Source organism: Triturus cristatus, chromosome 4_2 (genome assembly GCF_964204655.1).
Source record: "Triturus cristatus chromosome 4_2, aTriCri1.1, whole genome shotgun sequence".
Taxonomy (NCBI): domain Eukaryota; kingdom Metazoa; phylum Chordata; class Amphibia; order Caudata; family Salamandridae; genus Triturus; species Triturus cristatus.
The window spans coordinates 667,662,105-667,677,455 of NC_140586.1; the positions used below are offsets into that span (position 1 = coordinate 667,662,105).

Here is a 15,351-nt window from a genome sequence, read left to right on the forward strand (position 1 = left end):
CGTACACACGCCTGTACGCTCCCTATCACTATGGGTGGCCTCGCGTATGCGTACTCGTAGTGGTACGGGCCGTACACACGCCTGTACGCTCCCTATCACTATGGGTGGCCTCGCGTATGCGTACTCGTAGTGATAGGGAGCGTACAGGCGTGAACCACGACGTTGACCTGTGTGTGAGAGAGACAATGTTAATTTTGGTCCATGCAACATCCATGTTTCATCAGTTTCAAAGTTGGGACATTTCCTCTTGGAATTGGGATCTGTCTTGCAGTCCACTCACAGTGCACTTGTGCATGGGTGTGTCCCTTGGGCACCACTTTGGCCCCTTTAACTATGTGTGGCACGGTCTTACTTGCTGCATCAAGTGTGACTGCTGTCAGCAGTGGAGTGGGCAGGTGTGGCGAGCCATGCATTGGCGCCTTCCGTGTAGCACTGTACATGTGCACATGGAGTGGATCCACACACTTATATGATCCAGGTAGCTGTCGTTGTGCTCGTGAACAGGTTGTGACATGGCCCTGTGTTTTGCCATGGGGAAGAGGGGGGGTTCTGGGACTGGCCACCCTTGTCTACATGCACGCAGTCTACCTGCTGACGAGCAGACATTCGCACACGCCACACGGCTGATTTGCTCTCCCTGTATCTCGCTCCCTCTCTGTCCCCCTCTCCCTCCCTCCGTGTGTCAGCCGCCTCCCTCTGTCCGTCTCCCTGTGTCTCCCTCCCTCTGTGTCCCCCTCTCCCTCCATCTGTGTGTCAGCCTCCTCCCTCTGTCCGTCTCCCTGTGTCTCCCTCCCTCTCTGTCCCCCTCTCCCTCCCTCTGTGTCAATCAATCAATCAAAGACATTTATAGAGCGCACTACTCACCCGTAGGGTCTCAAGGCGCTAAGGGGGGGGGGTGCCGTTACTGCTCGAACAGCCAGGTCTTGAGCTTCTTCCTGAAGGAGAGGTGGTCTTGGGTCAGGCGCAGGTCGGCCGGGAGGGAGTTCCAGGTCTTGGCGGCCAGGTAGGAGAAGGACCTTCCTCCTGTTGTCGCTCTACGGATGCGTGGGACGGCGGCGAGGACGTGGCTGGCAGATCGGAGGTGGTGTTTGGGAGCGTGGAAGTTGATTCGGTTGTTGAGGTAGCTCGGGCCTTGATCGTGTAGGGCTTTGTGTGCGTGGGTGAGGAGACGGAAGGTGATTCTTTTGTTGACGGGGAGCCAATGCAGGTCTCTCAGGTGTCCGGAGATGTGGCTGTTTCGTGGGATGTCGAGGATGAGTCTGGCTGAGGTGTTCTGGATCCGCTGGAGTCTCTTCTGGAGCTTGGCGGTGGTTCCGGCGTAGAGGGCGTTGCCGTAGTCCAGTCGGCTGGTGACGAGGGCCTGGGTGACGGTCTTCCTGGTCTCCGTGGGGATCCACCAGAAGATCTTCCGTAGCATGCGCAGGATGTTGAAGCACGACGAGGAGACGGCGTTGACTTGTCTGGTCATGGAGAGGGAGGAGTCCAGGATGAAGCCCAGGTTGCGTGCGTGGTTCGTCGGTTTGGGTGCGGTGCCCAGGGCGGGGGGCCACCAGGAGTCGTCCCAGGCGGTGGGCGAGGAGCCCAGGATGAGGACCTCCATCTTGTCTGAGTTCAGTTTCAGGCGGCTGGTCGTCATCCACTCGGCTACATCCTTCATCCCTTCGTGCAGGTTGGCTCTGGCGGTGGCGGGGTCGTTGGTCAGGGAGAGGATCAGCTGGGTGTCGTCGGCGTAGGAGATTATGTTGAGGTTGTGTTGGCGTGCGATGGCCGCGAGGGGGCTCATGTAGACGTTGAAGAGGGTAGGGCTCAGCGAGGATCCTTGAGGGACGCCGCAGATGACTTCGGTGGCCTCTGACTTGTACGGTGGTAGGCGGACTCTCTGTGTTCTTCCGTCGAGGAAGGAGACGATCCATTCCAGTGCCTTCTCCTGGATTCCGACATTGCTGAGGCGCTGCACTAGGGTGCGGTGGCAGACAGTGTCGAAGGCCGCGGAGAGGTCTAAGAGGATGAGGGCCGCTGTTTCTCCGGTGTCCATCAGGGCTCGGATGTCGTCGGTGGCGGCGATGAGGGCGGTCTCGGTGCTGTGGTTGGCTCGGAAGCCGGACTGTGAGGGGTCGAGGGATCCGTTCGTCTCGAGGAAGGCGGCCAGCTGTTTGTTGACGGTCTTCTCGATGACTTTGGCTGGAAACGGGAGTAGCGAGATGGGGCGGTAATTCTTGAGTTCGGTGGGGTCTGCTGTAGGTTTCTTGAGTAGAGCGCTGAGTTCGGCGTGCTTCCAGCTCTCGGGGAAGGTGGCGGTGTTGAAGGAGGTGTTGATAATGTCCCGCAGGTGGGGTGCGATGACAGCGTCTGCCTTGTTGAAGACGTGGTGAGGGCAGGGGTCGGTCGGAGATCCGGAGTGGACGGAGTTCATCATGCGGACGGTGTCTTCGGTGCTGATCGGAGTCCAGGTTCGGAGGGTGGTGGTGGGCGGCGTTGCTGTGGTCGTGGCATGCTTCGGTTGAGTGCTGAAGCTGTTGTGTATGTCCGCGATCTTGTTGTGGAAGTAGGAGGCGAGGGAGTTGCAGAGGTCTTGCGAAGGGGTGATGTCGTTGTTTCCGGCGTTGGGGTTGGAGAGCTCTTTCACGATGTTGAAGAGTTCCTTGCAGTTGTGTGCGTTGTTGTCCAGCCGGTCCTTGAATGCAGTTTTCTTGGCGGCGCGGATCAGTTGGTGGTGCTTCCGGGTGGCGAGCTTGAGGGTGGTCATGTTGTCCGGTGTAGGTTCCTTTCTCCAGACTTTCTCGAGGGCTCGGCAGTTCTTCTTGGAGCTCTTGAGTTCGTCGGTGAACCATGGGGCTTTCTTGCTGCCGGGTCTGCTGGGCGGGGTCCTCAGAGGGGCGAGTTCGTCCACGCAGTTGCTGATCCACTTCGTGAGGTTTTCGGCGGCCTGGCTGGGGTTCGCTGAGCTGGCAGGAGGGTGCTGGCTCAGGGAGGCGGCGAGCTGGTCGACGGTGATCTTGTTCCAGCTTCTACGGGCAACCTGTTGCTGGTGGTGGTGGATCGTCGTTCTTTCGAAGGTGAAGTGGACGCAGCTGTGGTCCGTCCAGTGGAGTTCTGTGGCGTGGCTGAAGGCGATGTCTTTGCTGGATGAGAAGACGGCGTCGAGTGTGTGTCCGGCGAGGTGGGTGGGGGTGCTCACCAGTTGCTTGAGTCCAAGGTTGGCGAGGTTGTCGAGCAGGGTGCTGGTGTGTCACCCTCTGTCACCTCAGCCCAGCTTCCTGGGCACACACTGTTAGCAGATCTTTGAGTGGCCCTTGGCTTGTTGATGTGAGTTTGTTTCTAATCTCCAGGCACCCATTGGGTGTGATGTGTGTCTGTGCGCTGCTGCTGTGGTGGTGTGTGCTGCCACTCTTTCACAATGTTGGCTGTTCATTAGCTGCTGTCATGTACAAAACAGTGCCTTCACCCCCATGTGTTGATGCAAGGCGTCCGCCATTTGCTGGCAAGTCATTCCTGTGTTGGGACACACTGTTTGTCTGGCTGTGACCTAGGCCATATGGGCAGAGGGCATTGTTGTCTGCTTCGGAGTTGCACTATGTGATTTTTGGGGCTCAGCCTCCCGCCATCCGGGTTACCGTGTCATGTGTTGGTGTCTTCTGTGGCCTGTGACTTGACATTGTCCAGCTGGGTGCATGGGGCATGGTGGCAGCAGTGGCATGTGCGTGCTCATGGAGTGTGGTTGAGTCATGCGATGGCTTGGGGTGGTTGCGTGCCTGTTAGTGATTTTGGTTGTGGATGCCGTTCCCCCCATGTGAGGTGCGTTGTTTGTGTACTCACTCGGGTCTCGGAGTCCTTCTAATCCTTCGACTGCCTCCACCGGCAGTATGGCCATCACCCTCTCCTCCCAGGGCTGGTAGTGTACGGGTCTGCGGGAGGGCCCTCCTCCTGTGGCGTTGGCCTGGTTGTGTTCCTCCTGCCTCTTGGCTCGGACCCTCCTCCGCAGATCGTACCACCTGTTCTGGCATTCCTGCCTGGTCCTTCTGGTGTCCTCAACAGCATTCACAGCATCGACGATGGTCTGCCACATGGCTGTTTTTGCTGCAATGCTGGTCTGTCTGACCAATGTTCCAAAGAGCTGTGGCTCGACTCTGAGGATTTCATCGACAAGGACCTCCAACTCTCGGTTACTGAACTTTGGATTCTTGGTAGTGGGCATGGTGAGGGGTGTGGGTGTGGATGGTGGGGGGGGGGTGTGGATTGTTGTGGGTGTGTGGGTGTGGTTGTGCAGGTGTGTGTGTGTGAATGTGATGAGGGGGTGTTTGTGAAGGTGGTTGTGTGAAGGTGTGCAAGTGTAAGGTGTGGTGAAGCTTGTAGTATGGTTCTGTGGTGTCTGGCAGCAGTGAGTCTGTTGCAAAGGCTCATGGTTTGTGTGTGTGGGCCCTTTTTATTGGTCCATTGGTGGGTGTGGCTGTGTTTGAAGTTTGGGTGGGTGTGTTATAAGGAGTGGTGGTGTTTTGGGCCTCTGTTTGTTTTTGGCAGTTGCAGGTCAGTGAAGGTGTTTTTGTAGTGTTTGTTGGCCATGTTTAGTGGCTTTGTGCCATTCGTATAGTGTATTCTTGTGTTGTTTTGTTTTGTCCTGGTTGTGTACGTGCGTTTTGAGCGTGTGTACGGTGTGTACATGGGCCATTTGGTTGTACGGTGCTGTCCTTGTGTGTGGCTTGGTATGACTCGTACATGCGGTTGTGATGTTGGGGCCTGGGGTGCGCTCCGTACTTAGGAGGTTGTGTTGGGGGTGCGACTCGAACGTACTGGGGTGTACTTAGACGGTGGTACGACACGTACAGAGGTGGGGGTATGACTCGAACGTACTGGGGTGTGGGTACACGGTGGTACGACACGTACAGGGGTGGGGGTACGACTTGAACGTACTGGGGTGTGGGTACACGGTGGTACGACACGTACAGGGGTGGGGGTACGACTCGAACGTACTGGGGTGTGGGTACACGGTGGTACGACATGTACAGGGGTGGGGGTACGACTCAAACGTACTGGGGTGTAGGTACACGGGGGTATGACACGTACAGGGGTGGGGGTACGACTCGAACGTACTGGGGTGTACTTAGACGGTGGTACGACACGTACAGGGGTGGGGGTACGACTCGAACGTATTGGGTGTACTTAGACGGTGGTACGACACGTACAGGGGTGGGGGTACGACTCGAACGTACTGGGGTGTACTTAGACGGTGGTACGACACGTACAGGGGTGGGGGTACAACTCGAACGTACTGGGGTGTAGGTACACGGGGGTATGACCCGTACAGGGGTGGGGGTACGACTCGAACGTACTGGGGTGTGGGTACATGGTGGTACGACACGTACAGGGGTGGGGGTGCGACTCGAACGTACTGGGTTGTGGGTACACGGTGGTACGACACCTACAGGGGTGGGGGTACGACTCGAACGTACTGGGGTGTGGGTACACGGTGGTACGACACGTACAGGGGTGGGGGTACGACTCGAACGTACTGGGGTGTGGGTACACGGTGGTACGACACGTACAGGGGTGGGAGTACAACTCAAACGTACTGGGGTGTAGGTACACGGGGGTATGACACGTACAGGGGTGGGGGTACGACTCGAACGTACTGGGGTGTACTTAGACGGTGGTACGACACGTACAGGGGTGGGGGTACGACTCGAACGTACTGGGGTGTAGGTACACGGGGGTATGACACGTACAGGGGTGGGGGTACGACTCGAACGTACTGGGGTGTACTTAGACGGTGGTACGACACGTACAGGGGTGGGGGTACGACTCGAACGTACTGGGGTGTGGGTACACGGTGGTACGACACGTACAGGGGTGGGGGTACGACTCGAACGTACTGGGGTGTGGGTACACGGTGGTACGACACGTACAGGGGTGGGGGTACGACTCGAACGTACTGGGGTGTAGGTACACGGGGGTATGACACGTACAGGGGTGGGGGTACGACTCGAACGTACAGGGGTGTAGGTACACAGGGGGTATGACACGTACAGGAGTGGGGGTACGACTCAAACGTACTGGGGTGTACTTAGACGGTGGTACGACACGTACAGGGGTGGGGGTACGACTGGAACGTACTGGGGTGTAGGTACACGGGGGTATGACACGTACAGGGGTGGGGGTACGACTCGAATGTACTGGGGTGTACTTAGACGGTGGTACGACACGTACAGGGGTGGGGGTACGACTCGAACGTACTGGGGTGTGGGTACACGGTGGTATGACACGTACAGGGGTGGGGGTACGACTCGAACATACTGGGGTGTGGGTACACGGTGGTACGACACGTACAGGGGTGGGGGTACGACTCGAACGTACTGGGGTGTAGGTACACGGGGGTATGACACGTACAGGGGTGGGGGTACGACTCGAACGTACTGGGGTGTACTTAGACGGTGGTACGACACGTACAGGGGTGGGGGTACGACTCGAACGTACTGGGGTGTGGGTACACGGTGGTACGACACGTACAGGGGTGGGGGTACGACTCGACCGTACTGGGGTGTGGGTACACGGTGGTATGACACGTACAGGGGTGGGGGTGCGACTCGAACGTACTGGGGTGTACTTAGACGGTGGTACGACACGTACAGAGGTGGGGGTACGACTCGTACGTACTGGGGTGTACTTAGACGGTGGTATGACACGTACAGGGGTGGGGGTACGACTCGAACGTACTGGGGTGTAGGTACACGGGGGTACGACACGTACAGAGGTCGGGGTACGACTCGAACGTACTGGGGTGTGGGTACATGGTGGTACGACACGTACAGGGGTGGGGGTGCGACTCGCACATACTGGGGTGTACATACACGGGTGGGGGTTCGACACGTACACGGGTGTACATACAGGGGGGGGTGTACATTAACGGGGAGTACGACTCGAACGTATGGGTGCTGGGGGGAGTGTTTGGCGCGTATGCGGGCACATATCTCCATGGTTGCAATGGGAGTTCGGTGCGGACGGTGTTTTAACCATACGGTTGTGAGTTCGGACGCACGGGTGGGATCGTGATTCCTCGGTCGGACTTGACTTTTCACGTTTGTACGGTAAATCGTCCGAGGACGTGTCGGACACATTTTCCGACCCGAGGACGTGTGGGGAATGATTCCAAATGCGGTTCGTATGGACTTTTTACCATGCGAATCGTGATTGCCAGTTCGTACGGAACTTGTACGATTCGTACGGTAAAAAGACCGGATACAAGTCGCACGGGGATTTTTTCTACCGGATCGTAATCGGCACCAGAATGCCCATGACCAAGTAAGCATTGATGTTTCACTGTATGATATTCTGCTCGATGTCTTGGTTTATGTATAACTGGCTTGAAACGACCTCGGACCAAAAGGACAATCCATGTAGGCATTTTATGTCTTATTAGATCATATATGCGCTTAGTTTATATCAAACGATGGATCCTGTCTAATACTGTCATAACACACTATACGTTTTTTGTTTTTTTTCAAAATCAATAAAATATAGTTTTTAAAACAAACAAAAAAACATACGGTATGCACAGATAAGCTGACACAAGCTATTACAGTGCCCTAGCATCCACATTTCATGCAGCTTGAACTGAGACTAAGGCAAAATGGGGCGCCCATTAAAAGGTACCACCCTCTCCTAAAAAGATGTTGAAGGGGGCTGGCCCAAACAAGGCAATTGGCAAAAGGTGCTGACACAAAATCCATCTCTATGTCTGTTTTTAATGTAGATTATATGAGCTCTGGCTGACTGCTAAAACTGCCTCTAGCCATACCTAGGCGATGATATCATTGGCATGTAAGATTCTAAAATGTAATTAATGGTATCATCCTGTTAGTTTGTTTTTGCCTTTCAAGACACAAGGAGATTAATAGACCAGTCCTTGATTGAGTCACCTTCGGACATCGCTTTGAGGAACCACAGTGCAGGAATGTTATCACCCCCAGAAGTTCTATCATCTGTGCAGTGATCCTTATGACCTTCCTTTCCCCCAACTTATTTGCAGAGCGGGCCAGCACAGGTAAGTGCGGTGGTGCAGGGTAGGGCGTGGCAGGGGGGAAGCCCACAGACAATGGTGTTATTTATTTATTTAATTATACCTATTCCGTCGTCTGTTGACTTCCTCCCTCTCCTAACCCCGCCCGCCCTACCGCGCCTACCTATGCCAGCCGCCACTGCTTTTTTATTACTTAGAGGAAACTCTAGGTTGCCGCACCTCCATTGCCTGTATTACTACCTTTACTCCTTTAACTCACTAATAAGTATTCTGCTAGAAAGAGCTAAAAGTGATGTCACCAACTCCTGCAATTCTCTGCCATGCCCAAAAGTCTCAGAGACATTTGTTTCGATATACAGGCCAAGTAGGTGTCCTTGAACAAAGCCAATTGGAAAACTACTATCATTTAATCCATTTTACCTTCCTCAGTTCAGGTTGCCTGACCCTATGACCTCAGCCCTGAGCCTGCACCAGTTACATCTACAGATATCGATCAGACATCTTGGTGACAGTTTGAAATTAGCTCTGTCTTTCGACCAACTCAGGAACTCGATGATTAAAAAAAGAAATCCAATTCCAAATTCGTAAATAATTTCAAACTCTACACACGCCAACAAATCTCCACTCTAGTTACACTAATTGGTTTTAAGAACGCTGGACCCTGTTCTCACTTTCAGAAATACCTTCCAACTAGACTTTTCTGATAATTTGACTGAAGAAAGTTCTCGACTGTCCCTACGATCATGCCTCGGTTCCAAGACCCTGGACTCACTTTTTTATTCGCACCCTGAAAAATGAAACACAATTCATGTCATCTTGTACCATAAGATTTTAAATCAAGAAAGCCCTCTCCACATGTTGTAGTTCTAATGGACCACCCATAAACACAATGTATGAGCCAGCTCTCTGTTGTCTTGGATTGGGTGGTGTTTTATTTTATTTCCTGTTGGGGGGGCGGAGCGGGGTTGTCTAGTACTTATGCCTCTTCGCATTTCAAAACCACTTTCGATAATATGGAGCCAACTAAAACAGCCTGTTATTGTGCTTTGACAGGTCGTAGGCGCTGGTGGCATGTCATATTTGGAATACCTCGGTGGTCTAATGCAATAAATGAAATATAAAATTGCATTACATCACCATGTTATTGAACACGGTTTCATATCCAGCAGTATGCAGAATAACCATAGTTGTACCATCTGGTGGTCCGACTCCATCTGTGTTTTTAGGCTAATGCATCTACTCTATTTTTCAGATTGTGCTGGTCTGCCAGCAGCATGGACTTACTATCTCTCCTCTGCTGCTCAAAGAAGTTCTCTGCAGCCGACATATATGCGTGAAAGGCAGAATAAGGCAAGTGAATAGTTATAAATATCAGTACAAAGTGAATTTGCCTGTTACATGGTCCTGTGCGCCATTCATATTAAAGAGTAGAGTGAAGATACAGAGTACCCCTTAAATGAAGGAATATTTGATTGTCAGAACCCCTTTCAGAGAGCCACGGGGCACGCAGGAGTTACGGGGCCTTTTTGTGGTTGAGCTTTAGAGCTGGTGTTGCCCGCTGTGGCAATCATTTTTGGCACCCCGCCCCCATGACCACCTACTCAGAATCCCTCAAGACCACCAGGCAAAAGTGCCCCTCATCTCTCCATAGCCCCTCTCGCACAAACATTTAATTTATTTTAAAGCATTGGTAAAGGCTGACTTTACTAATAAGAATGTATATTTACCCAAACAAACACTTTTCAGCAACATTAGGAATAGATAATAAAAGACTGGGGAAAAAAACAGAATGTCCTAATTTATTTTATGTAGTTTGCATGCAGCTCTTTGATGACAGTTTGTAAGAATCACTTTTCTATATTAGGATTGTATCTGATGAACTGCGATGACAAAAGGATCTCTGTGACAAAAGCAGTAATCCACTCAGCTAGGCGTACAAAATACAGATCTGTGATGTGCATCGTATGCGTTCTTTGCGGTAGGCATATCAACCCTCTGTGCTACTTTATGGGGAGTCAAAACTGCCCTAGACAAAACTCTGATCCATCTCTCCGGCAGGAAGATTAATCACAAGAGTTATCTTGACATTTTTATTGCTGCCTGAAGACAGGACGCACAAGGAACTCTGATGAAGGTGTTTTAAAATGATAAGTTATTGCTAAAAATAGCGCCCCCCTGAGGTCAGTGCCCCCTCCCCAGGACAGCTTCCTGTGCGGTCGTACCAGTCGCACAACCCTAAATCCGGCCCTGCCTGTATGCCTTCTGAACTAGTCTCTCAGTGGTAGCTGTGGTGGAGCAGTCAAGGCTCCCTCAGGTAGATGTAGATACAGGTCAGTGAACACGACTCATAACTCAAAATGCAAACACTGCGAACAATAAATCATTATCCAGCCAAATTCTTGCTTTTAGAAGAAAAGTAGTATTTTTTTCTGACTGAGCATGCAGTGAAGTATGACATTCAGAAGCAACAACACAATCCCCCTAATGGTCAGGACTCTAGTAGTTGTCAGGCGAATCCCTGTCCCACTCTCCTTCGTGTATCATGTTCAGGGTTATTCCCCATATGCTGGTAGCCGCATCAGGGAATGCAAACTAACAGGCCATACTCAAGAGTTCTTCCTTTTAACGCTTTAGAAATGTAGTCAATTGTGTCTGTGGTGCCGCAGCACCATTAGCAGGGAGTCCTCATGGGCCCAACTGGCCCAGTTCCCATCTTGCCCGTTCTCACAGTACAGGAAGTTCATCGATGCAGCGGGCGCCTTCAACGCGCACCCGTGAATACTTCTCAGTTTGGAGAAGTCCGGAAGCTTGCGGCCCACAATGAGCACCCAGTGATGCAGGCTCTTTGTCCAGAGCAGCGCAAACAGATGTCTCTAAGATGTCCGCTTCCTGCTCCAGAAGATGCAGTATGTTGATTTGGCTCAACCGGGGGAAGATGCTTTCTTCAGTTCCTGACTGGAGCCAGCGAGGCTGCGACGTCATCCATGGCATCTCTGGCAGTCCTCTGTAGCGATTTGAGGGCAGTTCCCTCGCTGTGTGAGTCCAACCCACAAGTCATAGCCTCAGTCTCTCCTTTGGGCAGCGCATCCAAATCTTTGGCAACGCTGGTATCAGCAGCCCCTGCTGGAATACGGGGTTGCCACGGTACGTGCTGATGCAAGCTGATATGAGAGCAGGCTCTTCCAGATTAAGCGCCCTAGCCCAGATTGTCACCAATCATGGCACTCCTTCAAATTGGTACTTTAGCAGTGGCACCCTCTGGCAGTAAGGCGGTACGGGGGATAGAAAGACCTGCACAGGGCTCTACACATGGCTCAGTCAATGGTGGCCCTCCCCTGGCATATGAGGGTCACCAAAAACAGTCCTGCACATGGGTGCTGGCCCAATCAGGGCACAGCCGAATCCTCACACCTCACACAGGGAGTCCTCATGGTAGGGCTCGCCATTGGACCTTGCTCCTTCCAACGCTCTCCTCATACTGGTCTTGGTAAGCAGATAGGTGCTGGGGCTCACAGTTCCAGGGCAGGTGGTCTTTGTTTCCCTGGGTGATGCCCTCGTACCCAGCAGCGAGACTAGCAGGCCTTGGCTCTCTGTCCTGGTCACAGGCAGAAGTCTTGCAGAGCTCCCCCTTCTCATACTGCTCACCTGGCTGCTTGACAGATAACACATTTTGTGGGACTCAACCTCCGCTTCTTATAGTCCATTTCCAGACATCAAATGTGATTCAGGGTTTGGGTCTTTTGAAGTTTTAAATTGGGTTCTACTTCTTTTGAAGTGGGCACTTCTTTGTTTCATCTTTATGAAAGATGGCCGTCACAGCAGGCAGGACTCGGAAGCTGATTGACTCCCACCAAAATCATGGGAGTGACCAGAGTTCACACCTGGAAGTCAGTCACAGTGTTATGTGCATTAAACAGTTAATCCCAGACTCCAAGACCTACTCTTTATGATTCACTTAACAGCTCCATCTCCCTTCTTGAGATAGGTCCAGGTCCCTTCCCTGTGATCTATCACTGAATCAAAAATCAGTCTGTTGAATTGCAAAAGGAGTCTCTTCCTTTTCCCTGCAGTGTTTTCCCACCCAGCTCATAGGAATGCAGCAATCTACAACTCTGTCTGGGGTATTCCTCTTCTCCTCATGCCTTCACCAGGAAGGCCTGGGCTTCCCATAATGGAACCCAGGGTCCTCCATGCAATGCACCCTTGTAGGCATGTTTACTCACACTCACAGCACAGTTACTGCCCAGCACTATTACATGTACAGAGTCCAGCTGCTCCGGAAGGCTTTGCTCAAGCCGTGCATGAGCCGGCGCTCCAGGCGGTGTAGCCGGTTGGGTATTTACAAGCACCACTCAGTGCTGGTTATTGTAGAGATCTGATAGGAGTGTATTATGGTTCTTAAATTGAACTTTATATGACATCTGTATTTGTTGTTAACATGGCCTCTCTGTTTTTGTTAAACTATCAGTCGGGCTATTTAGGGCACCTCCAGACTGGGCTAACTCTCTCCCCCACAGCTCAGCAGTCTAGTTTGCCTCGCCGCAGCGCTCAGCCCTCCTCCTGGTAAGGGTTCGAGCCTGAAGCCTCCCGCCCTCCATCCTCAGCGCTAATCCTACTCCCCACCTGCCTGGTGTCCCCTTCTCACCCTCTTGGACTTCTCTGGTCCCCCTTAAGTTTACTTAAGCTTACTTACTTTAAAGCTTACTTTAAGCTTTACTTTAAGCTTTTTTTTTTCCTCGCCGTTTTCCCACCGCTGCTGCCACTGCGGCCCCTCCCCCCGCTCCCGCCTCCCGTAACCCACCCCCCTCCGCTACTTAATGGCGACTGCTGCGCGGTCGCGCAGTGCCGCCGGTGCGCCAAAGGCGCACCAAAGGCAAGCCAGTCTGTGCCCGTCTGCGACCCGACCGCGGCCAGTGCCAGGAAACCTGGATCTCCTACCATCCATCGCAACAACACCACCACCCTTCTTGCACTCAACCCCAGAACACTCAGGGAATGCAAACAGGCCTCGCCGAACACGACCCACGGCCAGTTCTCCTGCCTCCACTGCCGCCAGACCCTCACCACCACCCCTGCCTCCAACACCGACGGCGCCAGCACCGGCGACACCCTAAAATGCATCCTCCTCAACGTACGCACCGTACACAAACACGCCATGGAAATCTGGAACCTACATCGACTCTCTTTCGCCCGACATTACCTTCTTCACGGAGACCTGGACCAACGCATCCTCCGCCCCTGACATCAACACCGCCATCACGGACGGATACAGGATCCAGAGGAAGGACCGCCCCAACCACCCTGGAGGGGGCCTCGCCCACAAGAGCACCCTCCGCCTCACCACCTCCAGCGAAACCTTCCCCTCCGCCAAACACCTGCACTTCCAGATCCAGACCAGCCCCAATGCCACACTCCGAGGAACTCTCGTCTACAGACCCCCGGCCCCCGGACACCCTTCGCCATCACCATTACCGACTTCATCGGACCCCACGCCATTGCCTCAACAAACTACATACTCATTGGAGACCTAAACTTCCACCTCGACAACCCCAGCGACCCCAACTCCACCATCCTTCGTGACAACCTCACCTGCATCGGACTTAAACAACTCATCTACACACCGACCCACAGAGCAGGACACACACTCGACCCCATCTTCGTGGCAGGAAACAGCGTTCAATTTAGCCACACAACGCAACCTCCATGGACGGACCACCACTGCGTACACTTCGGCGTCAACAAACCGAAGGCACCCAAACCAGCCCCATGCCCACCACGAAGGAACTGGAGCAAGGGTACCGATGAGCAACTCAACTCCACCCTCACCCGAGACAACCACACCTGGGCATCCGATGCAAATGACGCAGCCAGAGAACTCCACATCTGGATCTCCAACTGTGCAGACGAGCTCGCCCCGCTATGCAACCCCGACAAACAGAGCCCCAGGAAAGCCGCCTGGTTCACCACCATTCTGCAAGAAGCCAGGTGTACCTGCAGATGCCTGGAGAAGAACTGGAGAAACACCAAGACAACCGAAAACCACACCACCTACAAGGACGCCATGAACCACCTACAAGGACGTCATGACGGACTACCACAACCAAATCAGAACCACCAAGAGGAACTTCATTCACAACAAATCCTCGCCAACTCCACCAACTCCAAGGAACTTTTCAGTGTCATTCAGGAATTCACCAACACACGCAGCAAAGCCACAGACATCACCCAGTCCCAAGACCTCTGCGACAAGCTTGGAACCTACTTCCACCTCAAGATCAAAAACCTCTGTGACAACTTCATCGACCATCCACCAGGTGCCACAGATGGCCCCCAGAGACACCAGCCAGCCTACCATCTCCAACTGGACAACGATCACGGCCGAAGACACCACCTCAACCATGAAAGGCATCCACTCGGGGGCCCCCACCGACTCCTGCCCCCTCACATTTACCACAGAGTAGCGGCCGCCACCGCACCCAAACTACAACGCACCATCAACACCAGGCACCTTCCCAGATGACTGGAAGCGCACAGAAGTCAGACCCCTGCTCAAGAAGCCCACATCTGACCCCACAGACCTCAAGAACTATTGGCCCCTCTCGCTCTTCCACTTCGCAGCCAAAGTTGCAGAGAAAACGGAACTGACACGATTCATCGAAGAGAACGCCGTCCTCGACCCGTCCCAATCCGGATTCTGAAGCAACCACAGCACCAAGACCGCCCTACTTGCCGCCACAGATGACATCCGCACCCTCCTGGACAAAGGCCACTCCGCAGCCCTCATCCTACTTGACCTAACAGCAGCCTTCAACACCGTCTCCCACTGCACACTAGTCGCCAGACTACACAACGCAGGCATACAAGGAACAGCCCTGGACTGGATCCGATCATTCCTCTCCGGAAGAAGCCAAAGGATCAGACTGCCACCCTTCCTCTCCGACCACACGAAAATCACCTGCGGAGTCCCACAGGGGTCATCACTGAGCCCGACCCTCTTCAACATCTACATTGCCCCCCTCGCAGCCATCGTCCGACAACACGGCCTCAACAACATATCCTACGCTGACGACACCCAGCTCATCCTCTCCCTCACCAAAGAACCCACCACCGCCAAACTCAACTTCCAGAAAGGAATGCAAGATGTCGCAGTCTGGATGAAGCTCAATGCAGAGAAGACAGAAGTCCTCTTCCTAGGAACCACCACTTCAGCATGGGACAACACCTGGTGGCCGACCGCCCTCGGAAGCCCACCCACCCCTTCAGATCACCCCAAAAACCTCAGCATCGTCATCGACTTATCACTCACCATGAACCGACAGGTCAATGCCGTCACCTCCAGC

At 53.4% G+C, this 15,351-nt stretch overlaps 1 protein-coding gene across 1 annotated transcript in view; it reads left to right on the plus strand.

The window, feature by feature from the left end:
* C4_2H1orf87 (chromosome 4_2 C1orf87 homolog) overlaps positions 1 to 15,351 on the plus strand; it is a 121,927-nt gene that overhangs the window by 60,237 nt on the left and 46,339 nt on the right. The window contains exon 8 of the mRNA XM_085599950.1: positions 9,264 to 9,361. Within this exon, the coding sequence (XP_085456076.1) occupies positions 9,264 to 9,361 (98 nt within the window). The remainder of the gene's footprint in view (positions 1 to 9,263; positions 9,362 to 15,351) is intronic.